Source organism: Nicotiana tabacum, chromosome 19 (genome assembly GCF_000715075.1).
Source record: "Nicotiana tabacum cultivar K326 chromosome 19, ASM71507v2, whole genome shotgun sequence".
NCBI lineage: Eukaryota > Viridiplantae > Streptophyta > Magnoliopsida > Solanales > Solanaceae > Nicotiana > Nicotiana tabacum.
Genome location: NC_134098.1, coordinates 60,055,293 through 60,075,078, shown reverse-complemented (window position 1 = coordinate 60,075,078; position 19,786 = coordinate 60,055,293). Strand labels below are relative to the sequence as shown.

At 36.6% G+C, this 19,786-nt stretch overlaps 3 protein-coding genes across 5 annotated transcripts; 1 reads left to right on the top strand and 2 right to left on the bottom strand.

Annotated features, from left to right (window-relative positions):
* Nucleotides 1-1,763: 1,763 nt before the first annotated feature.
* Nucleotides 1,764-8,043, bottom strand: LOC107788139 (uncharacterized). Of its 3 annotated transcripts, none has more exons than XM_075237791.1 (9): nucleotides 7,909-8,043; nucleotides 7,307-7,377; nucleotides 6,491-6,653; nucleotides 5,492-6,333; nucleotides 4,333-4,506; nucleotides 4,124-4,240; nucleotides 3,120-3,299; nucleotides 2,971-3,017; nucleotides 1,764-2,329 (listed from the first exon to the last, which is right to left on the bottom strand). In XM_075237791.1, the coding sequence occupies exons 2-9, from the start codon at nucleotides 7,352-7,354 to the stop codon at nucleotides 2,017-2,019; spliced, it is 1,884 nt and encodes a 627-aa protein (XP_075093892.1). In that variant the 5' UTR covers nucleotides 7,355-7,377; nucleotides 7,909-8,043; the 3' UTR covers nucleotides 1,764-2,016. The 3 variants fall into 3 exon arrangements, with proteins under 3 accessions (XP_075093892.1, XP_075093893.1, XP_016465285.1); XM_075237792.1 differs by having other exon boundaries at nucleotides 5,492-6,327; XM_016609799.2 differs by having other exon boundaries at nucleotides 7,840-7,977.
* Nucleotides 8,044-10,493: 2,450 nt separating this feature from the next.
* On the top strand, nucleotides 10,494-11,375 carry LOC142173508 (uncharacterized). The gene has a single exon (XM_075239113.1). It carries the CDS (start codon nucleotides 10,494-10,496, stop codon nucleotides 11,373-11,375), a length of 882 nt encoding a protein of 293 aa, XP_075095214.1.
* A 1,565-nt stretch (nucleotides 11,376-12,940) lies between these two features.
* LOC107788138 (DUF21 domain-containing protein At4g14240-like) lies at nucleotides 12,941-18,822 on the bottom strand. The gene is made up of 13 exons (XM_016609798.2): nucleotides 18,129-18,822; nucleotides 17,935-18,011; nucleotides 17,105-17,188; nucleotides 16,896-17,009; nucleotides 16,242-16,325; nucleotides 15,982-16,053; nucleotides 15,366-15,433; nucleotides 14,737-14,824; nucleotides 14,567-14,640; nucleotides 14,119-14,497; nucleotides 13,806-13,852; nucleotides 13,592-13,664; nucleotides 12,941-13,140 (listed from the first exon to the last, which is right to left on the bottom strand). Exons 1-13 carry the CDS (start codon nucleotides 18,376-18,378, stop codon nucleotides 13,102-13,104), a joined length of 1,449 nt encoding a protein of 482 aa, XP_016465284.1. The 5' UTR covers nucleotides 18,379-18,822; the 3' UTR covers nucleotides 12,941-13,101.
* Between the last annotated feature and the right edge of the window lie 964 nt (nucleotides 18,823-19,786).

Sequence of the window (19,786 nt, the reverse complement as noted above, 5' to 3'; positions counted from 1 at the left end):
AGTAGAGACTAAATTAGTAAATTACATGTACAATGTAAAATATATACCAAAAGCCGATGAGTGAATAATACTCAAGGAAACTTTTCTTATTATAATTGACAAGGAGCTACAAGCTTTTTTTTCCTACATTTTTAATGTTATGATCTGGAACCAATAATGTCCCACTATTTTACAATGCGGTTTAGGTTTACTATCTAGTTTAGAGAAAGGAATACAATCTAAGGGTGTTTATGGTATGAATAAAAGACATGGAAAAGCTGGAAATTTACAAAGGCACAATGAAAAAGTCCAACTATGGAAGTATGGATAAAATCATGAAATATAAGTTTCAGCTAACACTACCCCCCCACCCACCCACCCCCCCCCCCCCACACACACACATTTCTTTTGTCACACCCCTCCCTTTTTCTGCCCTTACCCATTTCGTATCTCGTAGTGTTTGCCTGACCAAAAACTAAAAAATACTAAAAATAAGTGATAATATCACTCATTTTCCAAGAAAAATATTTTTCTTCGTACCAAACACACCCTAAGACATTCTACCATTAATGTCAAACTAGACACTAATTATATGAAGTATATGGATAAGTACAAGATAAGGAGAACTTCTAACTTATAGCACCTAATTAATTTCTGTAAAAAGACAAATTATTTAGTATTGGGATGTAAAAAAAAAAAAAAAAAAAAGACAAACAAAACTGATCCAACAGATTTTTTAACCAACCCCAACTAGTCTGGGACCGGAACTAAGAGGTAGTTAAATGATTGATTTATCTTTTAGTAATAATATAAGCAATTGAGTGATATGTGAAGCAGAATTTGTGCGTAAGATTTGATGTTCCATGATTAATGGAAATAGATTAATGCTGGAGTGGAGATGACTGATGTGAGATAAAAGTGAAGAAAACTAAAGGAAAAGAGAGCAAGAAAGGCAACTCTATTTGACCGATATATCTTAAAAGTAGACACGAATAGTTCAAAATTAAGTTATTTAAACCTTGGGCGGACTGTCAGGGCACACTGCGAATTCTTGTATACAAGATCCATCACCTTAGGAATCAATGTCGTACTCGTTGGATTCCTAACAATTCATGCAAAGTTCGGTTTTGTAAAACACTCGGGGTATTTATATTTTATAGGGATTAAATGATTTTAAGATAATGGGTACACTATTTTGAAAAGGTGGACTTACAATTTATATTTGATATGTTTAACTTTAGTCTCTTACTATTAATCACTCACTACACTTTTAAATATATTGGTTCAAAATTATATTCTTTTTGAAATTTTAGTGATTCTCACTTATATATTATTTGGTGTAATAATTACTTGGTGTACCTTTATACGTGAAATTAACGGTTCAAATCACACTCTAAACGATCTTATTTTCTGCACGGAGTCTTTGAGCATGGGTGCATATATATATATATATATATATATAAAAGTAATTTTAAAAAAGTATAACATTAGAGAAGTATGGATTCACGTGAACTCATATTCCTTATCCTAGATACGCCCCTAGGTGTGCATGCGCAATAACAATCTGGACTCATGACATTAGTTGATCGAAATTTATGCCAGATGTAGCCCCGGTAAAATTAACGTTGTCACTTGTCAGCAGTGACAAATAGGAAAATGGAAAGAAAAACAATAAGTAGGTGAAAATTTCTAAATTGACTCTCATAGGCCATAGCCCTGCATTCCTGATAGATGGAAGCGGCACAAGGCTACAACACTTTCAAGCTGAAACCATAAAGCTAAACTTGACTAAAAACATGATGTACTTCTCTATATATAAGCTGGTATTATATACTTGTTCTGTACAGATACTTCAAAATCGAGATAAGATACTTCAGGTTTGAATTAGCTCTCAACCACCATCGCAAAATGGCATAACAAACTTGAATTCAAAAAAAGTTTCTACCAAGAAACTTATTTAATAGATGAGAGATAGCATGGAACTAAAGCAAGCAGTCAATGGTTTTTCTATACTAGTCACGACATATACCACTTGATTCACATACATAACTCGCGGTTGTCACAGATTTCCCATTCATCATCTAGAAGATCCTTGTCATGGATCACCGACTTTACATCTTCAGATGCCGTGTGATCCTCATGATAGGAAGCTGTATCCATCTTTTCTGGAGCATCCAACAAATCTGCAGGGTCAGCCACCTGATCTGGAACCATACTCTTCAAAGATGAACTAGATGAGGCTAAGATGCAGCTAGTTTGGTTGGAACATAAAGACTTGCTTAGAGGAATACGATCATCAAACTTCTCTTTCAACAACCTCACATCTTGGCATATAACAGAGATTTCGCCTCTGCAAAAGATTGCAACAATATCCATTGAGTCTTAAAAGATTTAAAAGATTAGCAGCAAGTACAGCGACTACAGTGACGTAGGATCTGGGTAAAGGGGGAAAACAAAAAAAAAAAGAAAGGGCAATACGGAGAGAGAAGTAATGCAAACCTATTTTGCTCGGACTCTCCAAAAGTGCTGCCGCACCCGTGTCGGATCCTCCAAAAATGCACTAAATTTGGAGGATCCGACACGCACCCAACAACATTTTTGAAGAGTCCGAGTAACATAGATGCAAACTATCATCAAAAGTAATGCTCAGAAGAATTTTTCATTTTTTTGCTTAACAAATTTATTAACCAAAGAAAAAAAAGCATGAGGATATTGTATGATGGGCAAGGTATATCAGCAAAGTCAGATCATAACACAAGAATAAAAGTTTATTTGGACAGCTGCTTTTTCCCCCAATGCAAGTTAAATATTAGTTTGCTGTTGCATGTATTAAGTAAAAACCAGCCTGAACCAGACAACTGTTTTTTATCTTGGCATGCCACCAATCAAGCACAGTTCGACATTTTTCCAGCAAAAGAATTGTCCATTAGAAGAGCACAAATATCAAAGGAAATTTTTAAAGAAGACCTAAAGAATTTAAGGAACACTTACTGCAACATATCTACAACACGCCCGCGGTCCACCAGGAAATCCCTCAACTGTGTGCAACAAACAAACAAGAAGATAAAATCACTAAACGATAACTTTTTTCAGAAGATCCATGCAGAGTAAAAATCGATTTAAGTAACAAGGTTCATTACCTTAGCATTTTCTTCTGCCTCTTGCTTCAGAATATTTGACTCTTGCACAACTTTTTCCATAATGATTTCCTGGTCAGTAAGTGCTTTGCGTGCGACCCCTTCCTTGTCTAGTCTTTCTTGCTCAGCAGCTTTCATTACTTTCTCAGCTGCAGCCTTTCGCACCTCAAGTGTCTGATGCATCTACACAAAGGAAACTTCCAATTTCAGGTTAAAGAAGAATATCATACAACTATTCACATCCACCTCTCTTCTATTTGGAGAGAACCATAAGTGCAAGAGAAGCATCTGCGGTTTGGCAGCTTGATATCCATGTGAAAGCTACCACTCAAGTCCATAGAACCAGCAATATGAAACAAGAGAAGTTCAGAACAAGGCAAAAGACGCGATCTATCCACTGGGAGGCAGAACACCTTTCAAAGGATCGAACTACAATAACAGAAGCTTTGACAGACAGAGAAGGGTATCACTGAACATGCAAACAGATGTACAAATACAAATGTTAAAACGGAATGTTTAGATTTCCCGTGTTTAACTCATATCCTCCCAGCTTATCAGAAACAAGTCCAATATATAAGTTTGTTGTGTCAGTCCAGACCTATATGTTTTAGAAACAATTCAGCATATCCTAGACATCAAGATCTAGTATACCTTACATTGAGGTAAAGTGACAGTTATTGAAGAATAAAAGGATGTGCTCGTACATTTAAATGCAATATTTGTATGACAAAGGCCATGCCCAGTCGCCCTTTAAATGTTGCAGGTATAAATCAAAATAGTAGAACAAAATCATGTTAGAAGAAAAGGAAAATAAACGGAAAAGAAAATCCAACTATGAAACACAACAAAGATCATCCGCTAAAACTAGCAATTCCTGTATCACATACAGCAATTCTGTCAGCACATTCAACTTGTAGAGGCCGCGATGACTGTATAAGATTCCCTCCTTACAGAGTCTCTTGTACAACCCCTCAATTTCACAAACAAAGATTAAAACATTCCCTCACCTCATCAAGAACTGTAAGAGATTTATCCCTTTCATCTGCCAAGCCGAGAAGCCGAGATTGAAGCTCTTTAACTTCAGTAGCTAAGATGGCTTTCTCGCCATATACTTCACCAGCATGCTGCAGAAAACAATGTGCAATGTGGTTGTTAGGTTACGAGTGATGAAAGATCTAAACCATCATATCAAAGGGCCAAAGAAGAGAAAGGCAACCATATTGTTAGCTTCCTTCGCATGTTGTAGCATTTCTTTCAGATCTTCAACCCTCTGAAGCATATCCAGTCCTCCCTTAGCAGCTTCCTGTTTCGCCTGCTCTGCAGCTTCTTCTTGCAGTTCAACTTCTCTCATCAAGCAGATAACAGACTCCACAGCCGAAAACAATGTTTTCTGCACCAAGTTTTAATTATTAGACTTCCAGAAATTTCCCAAGAAAGTTGCTAACCTCCCCTATTAGAGTTCAAACATATTTCAGGAAAACAGGGCCGTCGCTTATTCTGTTTCTGTTCATGAATTTTAGATAAGATTGGGATGTATCAGGGCCCGAATATAAAGTAAACACGGAGATGTTTCTAGACATGGTGGACATCTATGCAACAGTGACCTGTAAATACAAGCCCAAGCTGATCCCCATGCCAAAGTATTACAAAGCTAAAGAGGACTTGGAACTGACTAACAAATTACAAGGGGTAGGAACGTGATTGCACAGATTATTTGCATCACAAAGAGATTCTAATCTCAGAAACTACTAAGCAATTGATCAAGCATTCATTATGAACCACTACCTAATGCTGCCTATCCCAGCGAACTAAACACCTGATAACAGTTTGCTGTAACAGAAAGAACAGCAAGTTGCATCTGCAGCAGTAAAACTTGATTGATGACATTCCACATAGATAAGCAGAAACAACAAATTTTCACTGTGATAAGCACAAACAAATATAATCCACAACAGATACCATGAAAAACAACCCTGTATGCACAATTGAACTATGCGTAAGAGGTCTTTTGACTTCCACTTGAAAGAAGCTAATACTCCCAACTTCGCACAACCAAGGTGTCCAACATCAACACAAACAAGTTACACTAGCGGGATAAAAAGTTTTTTTTATGACGATGGTGTTCGGGCCAGCTGACACACCTCGATACTCCACCCGGTACATGCTACCTTCCACCGGCACAAGTACCGGGTGACTCTTCCTACCAAGGCTTAGGCATATGGGAAGAAATCACCTAGATTTGAACACAAGACCTCATGGTTCTACCACTTGACCACTAAGCCACACCTTAGGGTATAATAACTCATTTGGCACAGCCAATGTTAATCGTCCATATTGTTTGGAAAACGAGTGTGAAAAAGATATATAAAGAGTACCTTGTTACTTTTGGCTTCCGTGATCATATCCTCAAGAAGGTCAACGCTACAGATTTGACCAGATGCAGTGACCACAGGATTTGGCATAGACTCAACTTCATCTACAAGCATTTCACCAGCCAAATCATTATTAAATGTAACATTGACGGCATCATTAAGTTCTTTCTCTAGCTCATAGTCACACGCATCTGGTGCAACCACCAACTCTATACTACTTTCAGAACCACTCAAGGTAGAATTTTGAGCATTCAAGGAAGCAAGCTGACTCTCAGGATCTTTCATATCCAGATTGTCTACTGAAGATACTATTTTTTTGTGCATAAGTGCAGTAGAATCATCAGAAGGTGAGTTGTCCGTCACTTCAAGGGTACTATGCGAAACAACACATTCCGTAGGCTGATAAAGCTGATTGTATGCAAGTTCAGTTCCATCATCTTTTACTTTGAAAGGATTTGCTTCAAGACTTGCAGACTGACCACGTTCCTCATTTTCGATGAGGGAGGGTCCACACTTCTCATAAACATCATATCTAGGACTATCTTCAGCATTTGACATGACAGATATAACTTTGCATGACTCGTCAGCATTAACTTTGACATTGGTTTTAGCGCACTTCTCCCTGGAGACCGCTGTACCACTTCCACTGCCTTCAAGCACTGCACGATCTCCACCAACAGCATCATGATAATACTGGAGGGATTCACCATCAATATCTTCAAGTGTTTGATGATGTCCACAGCTAGCATCATAGAATGACAAGCCATTTTGCAGTTCATCTGAATCCTTTAGGTTGTGAAGAGAAGCAGCATCGGTCTGTGGAGCTCCATTAGCATCTACTGCAGCTGAGGCAGGCAGTAATCAGTATAATGGAAACAAAAAAATACTTCAGTCTGATAAGCGACTAACAAAGAACAGAAAGGGCTTCCATTTCAAGAACCCAAGTTTACGTATAAATTAAACCAGAGAAAAGATGGTTGTTTCACCAAAGCTAGGCATTACCTTCAGATGATTTAACAGCAACTCCAGTCTCTCCAGAAGAAGCTGACGGAAGCTTATTTCTTTCAGACAAACAGGGGATAATTTCACTGAGGACTACCTCGACGGCTGTATCGGGATCCTTACAATGCTCAATAGCAACAGCTCTAAGAATTCGAGAATCAACCTGACCAATCAAGGAAACCGAGTGTTAAAACTGTAGCTATTTTTGGTACATATTTTGCAACAAATCTCAAACTAAACTCAACATAGATAAATGGGAACTACACTCCTGAGGGATAATGTTGCTACATTTCTCCTACAACCACTCCCACTGACTCATTTTAAGCTACACCAATCGTGCAGTTGTAGAAGAAAATTCTAACAATAATAGTTGAAAGTTTTGTACGAAGAAGAAACATAACATAACATTCAAATTTGATTGGTTAAATTCTTAAACATACTTAAATTCTAGAAACTTGAGAAAGTTGTATAGGATAGTATTATTAGTAGAACAGTGTCAGACATTTTGGATATCCCAAAATAAAACGAGTATCATATAAATTGGAACTAAACGAGGAAAAAGAGAGTAACATTGATTCAATTGTATAATTACGGAACATAATATCATAGGGAAACAGACATTTAAAACAAGTTTGGACGTTCATCCCATAAATAATAGAGCCCATTCGATGTCTTCAAATGACAATTGATGTTTTAATTTTTTCTAAAGATAGTGCAGAGCTGAGCACACATTCTAAAATTGTGCCATTTTACTGTAAGCCCGAACAAAAAACTGAGCATATGATGAGTCTTAAACTAAAATAAATACCATCATACCTCTGGAAAAATCTCCTGCAATGCCTTATAAACTTTCTTAAATCCCATCTCCAATAGCAATGGATGTAATGCTGCTCAAAAAGACAACAAAAAGGTGTGCAAAGACCACGAAAACATCAGTACTACTCACCGACGTAGCAAACACACAGATTTCAAAATAACAGAAAGCCGTTTAACACAAATAACTGAATTGATAATAAAAAGGCAATAAACAAATAATATTTCAAAATCAGATCAATTGATTACGCGTCAGCCATAAAATAGTTCGGCTCTATATAGATCCTCTGCATCCATTCTGCTCTATCACCGCTCATTATATTCTAGTGTTATAAAATTCTCTAATGCATAGGAGGAGTACAAAATTTTAAAAGAGAAGAAAAACCCTAACCCTAAGAGACTTACATATTGAAAGGGAAAAGCAATCAAAAGGTCACAATTTCGGATTACATATTAAACGTACAAAAAAAACAGATTAAACCCTAAGAGACTATCCTATTAATCAAAAAATAAGGGAAAAAAGTCAAATATCTGACCTTGTGGAAAATTCAGGGATTTGGGATAGAGCAGCGGCAAAATTATGAGTATATAGAGGTGGAACTTACCGTAGGGGAGAGTAGAGAGAGTGTGGGAAGGCGAATTGAGCGAGTCCTATTTGTATTTGTAGTATCCGCCTCGATAGGAGTGGAGGAGACCTACGCCGCTAAGGAACTTACATAGGATGATTTTGTCAATTAAGAATTTATCCGAGGATAATCTTGTACATTTAACGTACGACTCTGGACCTTTAGGTAGTTGACGTGGCGGGGTTTTTGATTGGGTTGATGACCCATTCCATGCATGCTGGGCCCCATTTTATAACACCCGCTGTGGGCCCTATCTGACGCTTTTTGCTCCTAAAAGACGTGCGAAGCTATCGATAAGTGATCAGGATTGTACGCTCTTAGTATACAAACGTTTATTAATCCCAAAAATGTAACGTTAGCTAGACTGCGGAATCAGGGTTAATTTGGATTCAACCGACACAAATAGGTTAAAAAATAATTACGCTATATTTAAATTCAAAAAGGACGGGATGTATAACGCATTTATACAAGGCGCTATAGTATAGCGCAGTGAATACATGCGCTATACATACATAAAAATGCGAGTCTCCATCTTCCCCGACCAGAAACCAGTGCCCTCCTCCTTTCCCCTTCCAGCGGTCCCCCTCCATTTTTAAAGAAAAAAAATTCAGTGGAGCCCACCCGTCCCAAAAAATATATCTTCTCGGTATTATAACAAGCTTACACCGGATCTAAGGCATTATCGCGTAGTGGATTGCTCGTTTCGGCCCCCAAATTATCAAATTTTCACCTTTCAAAAAATTATAAATCGAGGTATTCCGACTTACTTTTTGTTAAAACTCATGTATAAAAAATGCGTATTAGTTGTTTTTTACTATGATCTATGTTTTTTCGTGATTGTTTTGTGATTTAATTAATTTGTTATTTTTTATCCGGATTAGATTATTGTTGTGGTAAAAAATTAGTAAAATAGGTAAATTGTTATTTTATGAATAATTAATTTTATTAGTTATTATAAAAAATATTTATTGGTGGGTCAGTTAAGTGCAGATGAAATATTGGTGGGGTCATATTTTATATATAGCGCGATTATTACGAACAAAACTGTCATTAAGATATAACGCGGTGAATAACCGCTCTATATATAAAATGGTGCCCAAAATTTTTTTTAAACCTATTTGTATCGCTTGAGTTCAAATGAACCACACTTTGGTTCCGGACTCCATTAACTATTAGTCAAATTTTTTTTTCTCGTCTTTTCTCTTATTAGTTATTCCCGAAAAAAGGAAAGAAACTCTCGTAAAAGAAATAAAAGAAACGGCTGCACCGTGATTTTCTTGAGGTAAAAGATATTTTCTTCGTCCTATTTAATATGAAGTAGAAATTGTTAATTTAATATTTTTATTATATTAGTAGTGACGATAATATTTTCTCTGCTTTAATTTATGTTTCAATGTTTAATTGGATACGAAATTTAAAAAATAAAGAAAAACTTTTTAAACGCATTTAATCAAAATCTAAACTTGGCTGTTTGTAGCGGAAGAAACACGCAAAAGCGGACAGTTTATCCATACAAAAATACCAAATATGTATTCTGCCACCGTACTTAGCAGTCAAGTGTAACAGACAAGTCACGCAAGATTGCAGTGGGGATGTAGCTCAGATGGTAGAGCGCTCGCTTAGCATACGAGAGGTATGTGTTTAACCAAAGAATTTGATTCTCGATCTATTTTAAGAAGTACTCGAGTTACTGATAATCAAGTTTTTTGGTTAAACAAATTGGTTCCGTTACCGGGAATCTCATAATCTTCTCTTACTTTTCAAATCACTCTCTCTCAACTGAATCATGTCGAATGTCAATGACAACAACCAACGGGTGGAAGGAACTCCAGTTCCATCACCTCAGGGAACCCCACGCAATTTAAGAGAAGCATCACCAGAAAGATCCACTACTCATAACAATAAACAACATGGAAATGAACAAATTGTCGAGCAGGATGCTGTGAACCAGTTAATTGTTGAGTACGTGAATGATGCTCTCCCGACTTTCGTGAGGGGACTACCAGTTGTGCCACCCACACCTCCACCAAACAATACTGCAATTGTGAAAATTTCACGATCAGGGTTGGTTAATTCTGGAAGTGGAGGAGCTCCCAACGAGTCACGTGATGGGAGACCAGGTACGTCTAATAATTCTGATTTACAAACTTTAATACTAACCTTGAAGAAACAGGTGAAAGAACAAAACGACTGTATTGAGCAAATACCCGGCGTACCACCTGTGATCAAAGGAGTTGATTTCGACAAATATTCACAACAACCATGGAAATCAAGCGCAGCTCCATTACCAATTCCCAAAAATTTCAAAATGCCTGACATCCCAAAATACGATGGAACGACCGATCCACGTGACCACGTCACTGCATTCACCACGGGAGTAAAAGGCAATGATTTAACCAAGCAGGAGATTGAATCTGTGCTGGTCAAAAAGTTTGGGGAAACACTTACTAAAGGAGCGTTAACATGGTACTCTCTTTTATCTGAAAATTCTATTGACTCTTTTGCTGAGCTTGCAGATCTATTTATAAAAAGCTCATTCGGGTGCACAAAAAGTTGAAAAGAGAATGGAGGATATATTCAAAGTAAAGCAAGGAGATACAGAATCGCCTCGAGAATTCGTAGACAGATTCCAACGTGAAAGAATATTGCTACCAAGAGTACCCGACAATTGGGCAGCCATGGCATTTGCAAGCAATTTAAACGAGAAAAGTTTAGAACCTACGAGGACGCTTAAAGAGAGACTACGAGAATTCCCTTCCACGACATGGAATGATGTCTATAATAAGTACAGCACCAAATTACGAATCGAAGAAGATATCGTAGCTCAGTCAAGGGTTGAAGAAAAAACAGGTTCGAGGCGGTCGAAATCTGAGAAGAGGTACGATAAGAATAGGTACGAGCCTTATATGGGACCTTCGGGGCGAGAAGCTCGTTCCAAATTCGAAAACGTGCAGGCTGATCACAGGTTCGCAAATAGAGATTCAGGTTCGCCATTGTCGAAATTCAGCAAAGATCGAGGTGAACACAATAGAGATGCTAAAACAAACGCAAGGATTGGGGACTACAATTTCAACGTAAGTACCTCCGAGTTGGTCGATGTTTTAAGAAGCATGGGGGATAAGGTACGATGGCCTAAAAAGATGAGATCAAATCCAAATAGAAGAAACCCAGACTTTTGGTGCGAGTTCCATAATGACCACGGCCATAAAACATCAGACTGCAGATTATTACAATGTGAGGTGGAACATTTATTGAAGCAGGGCTATCTGACGGAATTGTTCAGCGAGAAAGGCAAACAAGCTTACATGAAAAATAGGCAAGAACCCCCAAAACCTCCATCTCCAAAGAGAACAGTAAATGTGATAAACGACGGAGAAGAAGTCAACGGCGTTTCCTATACAGCTGCGAGAAAAACAACAAAGTTCACAATAACTTACGGGAAGTGAACTCGCCAAACTCTGGAAGACGGCAACATAACCTTTGATGATGCAGATGCCGATGGATTAATGATTCCTCACAACGATGCACTGGTAATATCTTTACTTATACATGATACTAATGTAAAACGAGTTTTAATTGACCCAGGTAGCTCCGTGAACATCATTCTATTACGAGTGGTGAACGAAATGCTGATGGGCGATCGTGTAGTTCCAAAAGCACGTTCCTTATCTGGGTTTGATAACTCAACCGTTGTTACAAAGGGCGAGATTGAACTAAGCACATACGCAGAAGGGGTCATCAAATAAACAAAATTTCAAGTGATAGACACGGATATGGCCTATAATATGATTCTTGGGAGGCCGTGGATTCATGATATGGATGTTGTGCCATCCACATTACATTAGGTTATCAAATTCCCTTCAAAATGGGGAATTCAACAAATTCGAGGAGATCAACAAACTTCAAAGAGCATCAATTCGTTGATACAGCCAAGTCAAAAAGATACGAGTGCAAGTCAAAATGATACGGGTGTAAGTGAGAAAGATGCGGTAAATCAAATTTCAACATAAACTGTATCAAAACAAACAGACGTGGACTCCAGACCAGATGTAATTCAAGAGCCAGAAGAGAACGAAAATATTAAAACAACGATTGAGGAGCTTGAAGTTGTTCCACTTTTCGAACAATGGCAAGATCGAAGAATTCATATCGGAGCAAGGTTAAACCTAGAAAGGAGAGGTAAGTTAATTGAATATTTAAAAGCTAACGCGGATCATTCAAAAATCAAGTGATCGATGAAGAGGTACAGAAATTCTTAAAGATCGATTCAATACGCGAGGTAAAATATCCTAATTGGCTAGCTAATACTGTGGTTGTTCCGAAAAAGAACGGTAAATGGAGAGTTTGTGTGGATCACTAAGAAGATGACAACTGGAGTGTCGCATTAAAAGATTCACAATTTACAACATATACGAACAAATCACTCACGAGACGAAAGGGTACAGTTGCTCGAGCCTAAATTACTCAGTGAAGAGACACATGCAGGATGGATCAAGACAGTAAAGAGGGAAGATTCATGAACCTCTAATTAATGTGGAAGAAGAATCAGAATCGTTACAGAATCTTCATGAACAGTTACGGTTGCCAATTATAACGTTTCATTAATGTCATTAATTCTCATAATGATTCGGTCATAAAAGGGAAGAAACATTATATTTGTAAATCCCTATATAAGTGAAGGGAATTTCACTTGTCAAGACAGGCTCCAATTATTATTGGAATATAACTACTTTCTTGTGCTCTCAATCGATAATTTTGTCATTTCTTATTCTAATTTCCTTTCTCAGAAAATTTCTGAGAGAATATTGAATTTCTTGATTATAAGTAACCCGAGTACTCCTAAAAATAGACTTTGACTGAGAATCAAATTCTTTGGTTAAACAGTACGGGGATCGATACCCCACATCTCCAATATAGACATTGCTTAGTTTACACTTTTTACCTTTACTTATCGCACAACTAAATCTTTGCTGGAGAAAATAAGAGTATCAAATAGTGTAAAAAAAATCAATGGAAAAAGTGCTGTATATTACAGGTGAAACTGCAACAATTTACATTGCCTGATTAACTGAAAATGACTACAAAAAATTTTATACAGACTACAGCTGCATGGTTCGGTTTACGCTTCGTAAACCACATGTTAGTGCTAGAGAAAGGCCTCTCCCTATTATCTTACTTCTTTTGCGTCCGTCCTTGCTTTGCTTGCCCTCCCTGACAAGTTGAATAAATTGTATGACAAGTTAGCTGTAGCAAGTATGAGTTGATGATGATGATGATCATCATATCATCATAATTACCAAAATAAAATAAAAGTGCAAGTAAAAAAAAAAGATCAATATGTGTGTGTGTGTGTGTGTAAAATAGTAGTAATGATGATGGAAGTTCTCTACCAAAACTTACAAAAGCGTGAAATTTTGTGCAGCAACAATCAGCATAATCCAAAGAAAAGGAAATAAATACATTTTCCATACACAATTCTTGTTTAGACATCAACGAATGCAACACTGAGAATTTGACTTATGATATTATAGCAGTATAGTTTTATCTTAGACCATGCAAATTGAATCACAGAACACAGACACTAATGTGATAGAGATCTGACATAGTTTTCCCAACATGCAATAACACTTCATCTCTACATAGGAGATTGTTTGAGACTTACTGAAGCCTTTTGACCTGTCACTTTCCTAGCAGGAGGTGCTCGAGCAAAGGATGAAGCAGCAGCTACACGTATTCTGAAGTACAGATTGTACCAAAAAGAGAAAGTCAACAACTTAGAACCATACAGCAATGCCACTAGTGACCATTATAACAGTGAACGATATTTATCACCCCAAAAACAGACAATTTAGAAAGTAAAGTATGGCAGTTGAGACCTTTTGTGAACATCAACATACACATCAGTCTCATCGACGATTTCCTCCTGCATCCATGAAGAATCCAGTCAAAGGTAGAATGTGGTTTCAGATATTGAAAATGATAACAGTTGGAGAAAAAGGCTTCAGCATGTCTAATTGGATAGTGAAAATTCTTTTTTTATTTACAAAAAGGTAAAGTTAGATAATGACAATTCATGATATTTAATCCATTTTAAAGGTGGGAACACGATGTTCAGAAGCCTCACTTGAGAACTTGCATTTAGTTATTGCATAAGATACCGATTGGAAAGATATTGAAGAAGCAGATTACCTGCAGGAGTTCTTCAAAAACATCTTCTAGCGTAATGATGCCAATGACTTCCCCCTCTTCAATATCTTCTGGTAGATATGTTGATTTATACGTTGCTACACCATTTTGATGCAAAGAGGGTAATTTAGCTTCTTGATTCTGTATTGAGACCTTATCAACATTTATAATTATGGTGTCTGATTTTTCATCATGCGTGCACAGTAATGGCGTAGTTAACTGTGAGTCCCCATTACAAAATTTGTTTCCTCTGCCATTTTCAACAGCTGGATCAGAAGAAAGGCTGTAGCTTTTCTTGCTTACTTTCACTACAGCTGCCATATGACTGCTCCCCTTTTGAAATTCATTGAGAATATCATACAAAGGCAAATCTGCTGGTACCCTGAAAATTTTATGTGTGAGAATGGATATTTCTCAGCTACCCCGCATCAAAAATCAACAGAAAATGTACCTAGGCATTCTCCTGATGGAAACAGCACTAACGGGGGTCTCTGTCTCTGCGCGCACCGTGAGAAGACTTTTTACCTGCATCCCGTAGAAGCACAAAGGAAAGACGATTCTTTATTAAATCACCAACAGATATAGAGAATGAAATATTATGAGATCTGATTTCACACAAACCAGTAGAAGTCCAATAATGTTCTTCGGGTGTCCAGAGTAAACAGGAACACGGCTATGACCTCGTGCTAGGATTTTCCCAATTGCTTCCCTGAATAAGAGGAGCTTCTTAGATTAAAAAAAAATCTGCATGCATCTCCTCAGGCAAATAATTCCTTGCCGAATTTTTTTTTTTTTTTTTTTTTTGTGGGGGTTGGGGGGGGGGGGGTGGTGGTGTTAGTTTAAGCTTCAATTTGTACCTCCAAGAAAGTGATTGTAGTTTCTTAAGCACCTTGAGTGATCTCTATTATATTTATAATCCTTTTGAACTTCAGTTATAGCTTTGGAGTTCATGCAAAGCAGAATATTCAGTCGCTCTCTCTCTAGAAGAATAAAATTGCTTCTACGTATGGATCTCTAAGTTTTCAAGCATTTGGACAATATATGCAGAATTTAGCAGCAAAGGAAGTGAAACAGCATGCTTGAATTCCTTGTCAATGTACAATTTAAGAAGGAATAAGAATCATGAAGGATGAGAGGCATTGACATATCACAAACGAAACTAGCTCAAATAGTCTTTTGGAAGAAAAAAATTGTTGCCACCCCAATATAGTTAGCATGAGAAAATGGAATTCAATCCGTCATAGACTCACCAGTCCAACTTTGAGTTGACATCCAGGGAAAAGGTTGATTCAATAGGCGTCATAGCCTCTTCTGCAGTCTGCACATATCTGAGAAAACTTAGACCATTGTTGTTATAAGTTGTCGGAATATACCTGACTGAAGTTACTAGAAGACAAAAAAGAAAACATCAGGGTAACATGAGACCTTTGTGTCGGAATATAACCCTTTGTTTCATTTTATATGTCGCTCTTTCCTTTGTGTGCTAAAAAAATGAGACCTTTCTATATTCGGAAACTCTTTAACTTTAGATTTCCCACTTACCCTTAATGGTATGCTCTTAGAGCTAGCTATATAAATGACATGCATGTTTAAGACCAAACGTTCTAAGGGTACTTATCGTATGTGCAAAAAATCTTTCTTCTTTCTTAAACTATGTGCCCAGTCAAACACCATCATATAAAATGAAGCACAAGAAGTAGCAATTTGAAGCGAAATTACTCTCTAAAAGCAGAGATGGTCAATATTTACATTTTCTGCCAAGTCTTATTTTTCCAGTAGCAGACGCTTTATCAAAAGCTGGATAGATCAAAAGACAAAGGACAGAAGAAAACGAAGAAAAAGTGACAGGTGTATGCTGTTGCAAACCTTTTCTGTTAAATCCAGTGCTCCGCTAATGATAGTAGTTTCATCATGTGTGAGTTCACCACCTTTACCAGCCTAAGCTTGAAATAAAAATATAGTGTTATTTCATAACAATATTAACTAACTTATAATGGAAAAGTGTCACCATACTCAGGAAACTGTCACATAATAATGATAGTTTTGAGAAGGCGAAACATTCGTAATGAAAATCAGCCAAATCAACTTCAGGCATCTGAAAATGAACACCAGTTCAGAGGGATTACCTCCTGACCATGGATAGAAACAAGGGCTTTCAGCTGAGCTCGCCTGAACAAAGCATCATGATGTCCCAATACAGCGTCAAGAACCTAAGCCATATCAATTTCAACATTCAAATGTGATGATTTCACAGAGAAGTTCTTCGTTTTCTTTGTCTTCTCATTCCAGTAAGAAATTGTTTGAATAGTAAAAAAGGCATCAACTGCCTGACCTCTTTGAATTAGACACAGTATATTAACTGTAGTAGCAAATGCTGATCTTTTTCTAGCCACAGTAATACAAGATTTTGAATCTTCCATGACAGCTTAGTCCACAGTCTGAACCACTACATTAGTGCCTATGAGGGATGTGATCTACATGCAATATAGTTTCTCTTTTTTTGGATAGAAATCTACATGCAATGCTAATAAAGGCACAGAGTTGAAAGTGTTACACATATCATTTTGTGCTGACATAAAGATCAAAAGAACTCTTTGATACCAACAACAACGAAAAATTTGCATTTCCTTTATGGTACCTTGACCACTATGACCCGAGATGTTATCACAGATGCCACAACTGAAAATGATCCAAAGTAAGGTGCAGCAAGTTCCAAATAGGAAAACAGGGGAAGACCACCCACCATGTACTAGTTGTGGCGACAGAAAAACGAAAACTACCTTTCCAATTGGGTAAGCAATGGGATAGCAAATGATCATAAGAACACGGACAAGCCATACTAAGTTTGCACCTACGGCAAGCCCATACCGAGAGCATATAGCTTGTGGAATAATCTATATCATCAAGGGAAAAGCAAAGAAATCGTTAGAGTTCCCAGTTCAAAAATATTTGTCTTGCAGTTATACACAGTGGATGGAAGTCAATTTACCTCACCAAAAGCTAAAACAAAAGTAACAGAGAGAATAACAGCAACAACCGGATGGAAAATTTTGTCCAAGTATATTGGAAGAGCCTGCAAAGTCCATGGTCATAACAGAAATTGTAGTATCACTTATAAATGTTACTGATAAAAAAAACAACATTATACATTGCAGAAAAGAGCCAAAATAAACATGCAATGTTTTTGTGCGATTTTCTTATAGTACTCTCAGAGACAAATAGGTTCAACCTTAAGGTTTTTAAGACTGAACTCGTTGTACTTTTAAAATTATGGCTTCAAAATTTAACATTTGTTGAAATTTTAATATTTTTCACATATAATATATACATTTCATAAAAAAAAACTACTGGTTTTGGGTTCGGTTGAGCGCGTATTCAATACACTACATCCGTCACTGAGTACACCCAGTGGAAACATTTACCCTATTAGCTCCACCTTATGCTTGTCAGCATCATTATTATTATCCTATTACCGTCTTATTCTTCAAATTCATTATTGTTGTTTCTTTTATTTGGGTATCTTTACTACTTTTGATGGCAATACTTTTCCTTTCCTTTCTACAGTATTTTCACCACAATTTTTTACTCATTGTTTTGAAAATGCTTTACCTGAGCCGAGGTCTATCGGAAATAGCCTCTCTACCTATCACGGGGTAGGTGTAAGGTCTGCATACACTCCCCTCCCTAGACCCAACTTATGGGATTTCACTGGTATGTTGTTGTTGTGACTTTATAAAGAAATTTTAAACAAGCTACAATTAACTTTAGTAAAGAAACTCTATGAGAAACCCGTGCATGTTTTGCTATGAAATCACTCACCTCCATTGCAGCCGCATTACATAAAAGCAAAGTCACAAGAAGCTGATGCTGCTTTTGAACAACAGGAAAAATAGTAGCTGAAAAACACAAATATTCAACTCAAACACCACATTAATATCTTAAATAATCAATACCCCACATAAAGAAATTCAAGTATTCAGGCAAAATCAATGGGATAAAAATTAAAACAAAACCTGCTTGTTTCTTCTCCGTAGAAGTACCACTTCGTTGAAGAATTTCAAGCTCAACAAGTCCCATAGACATTAACCCCAACGTAAGACCCGACATAATTCCGGCGAATAGTACGAGGAAACAAGAAACACCGGCGTAAACAAACCACCAGGGGTTCCCAAATTCAATGTCCTGATCATCTACACCAAAGGGTCTCTTTGTTTTGTGGCCAGCAGCTAGGGCTATTGCTACCACATTCATTAGCAAACCCATGACAATGGAAATTTTTCAGAAGCTGAAATTTTTTTGTTTTTCGGTGGACTTTGCTGCTATTGTGTGGAAGTGACAGCAAAACAATATATAGAAACAGAGAGAAATAGAGTTGGTGACAAACGGCAAGAAGAAGAAGGAGTAGTATATAATGGTGTTTAATTAATGTCAAAATAGGAGTGAAGTGACGATAGCTTTACGTTATTTGGATGGTTTCTATTTTAATGACACTACGTTAATTAACGGTGGGGATGAGCTGAGGGCCACCGTAGACGGCGACCGGATTTGGTGAGGTTTATTATTATAGGACTTTGTACTTTTTGGGCTAAATAAATGGGACCACGGCAATTGAGTTTTTCATGAGAAAAAGGACTAGGAAAATCTGAGGGTGGGACCAAATAAGACGTCTGTTTGAGTCAAGGAAGCAAGGCAAATTCATGTACATTACACTTTTGGTACCAAGAAATATAATGACATAAAGACATCAATGCAATTAGTTTGTTTGGGTGTTACAAATAGTTTTATAATGTATTATATTATATTGTATTGTATTATTTCGTTTTATGAATACAACGTTTGGATATATTGTATTGTTTGTTATTGTTAAATAACATTTTGTTATTTGATTTGATTGTATCGTACTGTACTGTAACTGATAAGTTTACTAAAATACCCTCAATTATTTAAATATTAAAATTATCATGAATTACGCATAAAAATAATTTAAGAAAATTCATTTCTACTAATTTATCACCATATATGTCTTTAACTATCATTAGAAAAAAAAATAAAGTGCTATGATAAAGAAAGGGACGAGAATTGGCAGAACAAAGAATTGAAGTTAAAGTAATTAGAATTTGAGTTAAAATCACAAGAAAAAACGAAACAAAAAGAAGACAAAACATATATCTTTTATGTTGGAGTTGGAAGCTGCAGAAGTTCCGGAAAAAAAAGGGACTAAGACAATGTATGTTATAGGTTGGAGATTTGGAGTTAAAATAAAATTAAAAAAAAAAAGGTAAAGGGTAAAATAGAATTATGGAGTAATAAGTTAGGGCATATTTGAAAAGAAAAATAGGAAACAATTTCACCACACCAAATCGGTTGTTTAAAAAAATGGGACTTTTCATCGTTGATGAATAATGGATTTAACAATACAATACAACTAATTTTAATGAAACAATCAAAACAAATATTGTTTTGAGATAACAATATAATACGATACAAAGGGTAACAACCATTCAAACAAGTTGTTAGGGGTCGTTTGGTTACCGCAATAAGAATACTAATCTTGATAAAAAAAAATTGAGATTATATTTATCTTATATTTTTTTGTGAGTATTAACTAATATTGAAATAAATTTTACATAGAATATGGGATTTAAAGTAATACGTATTATCAATATAAATA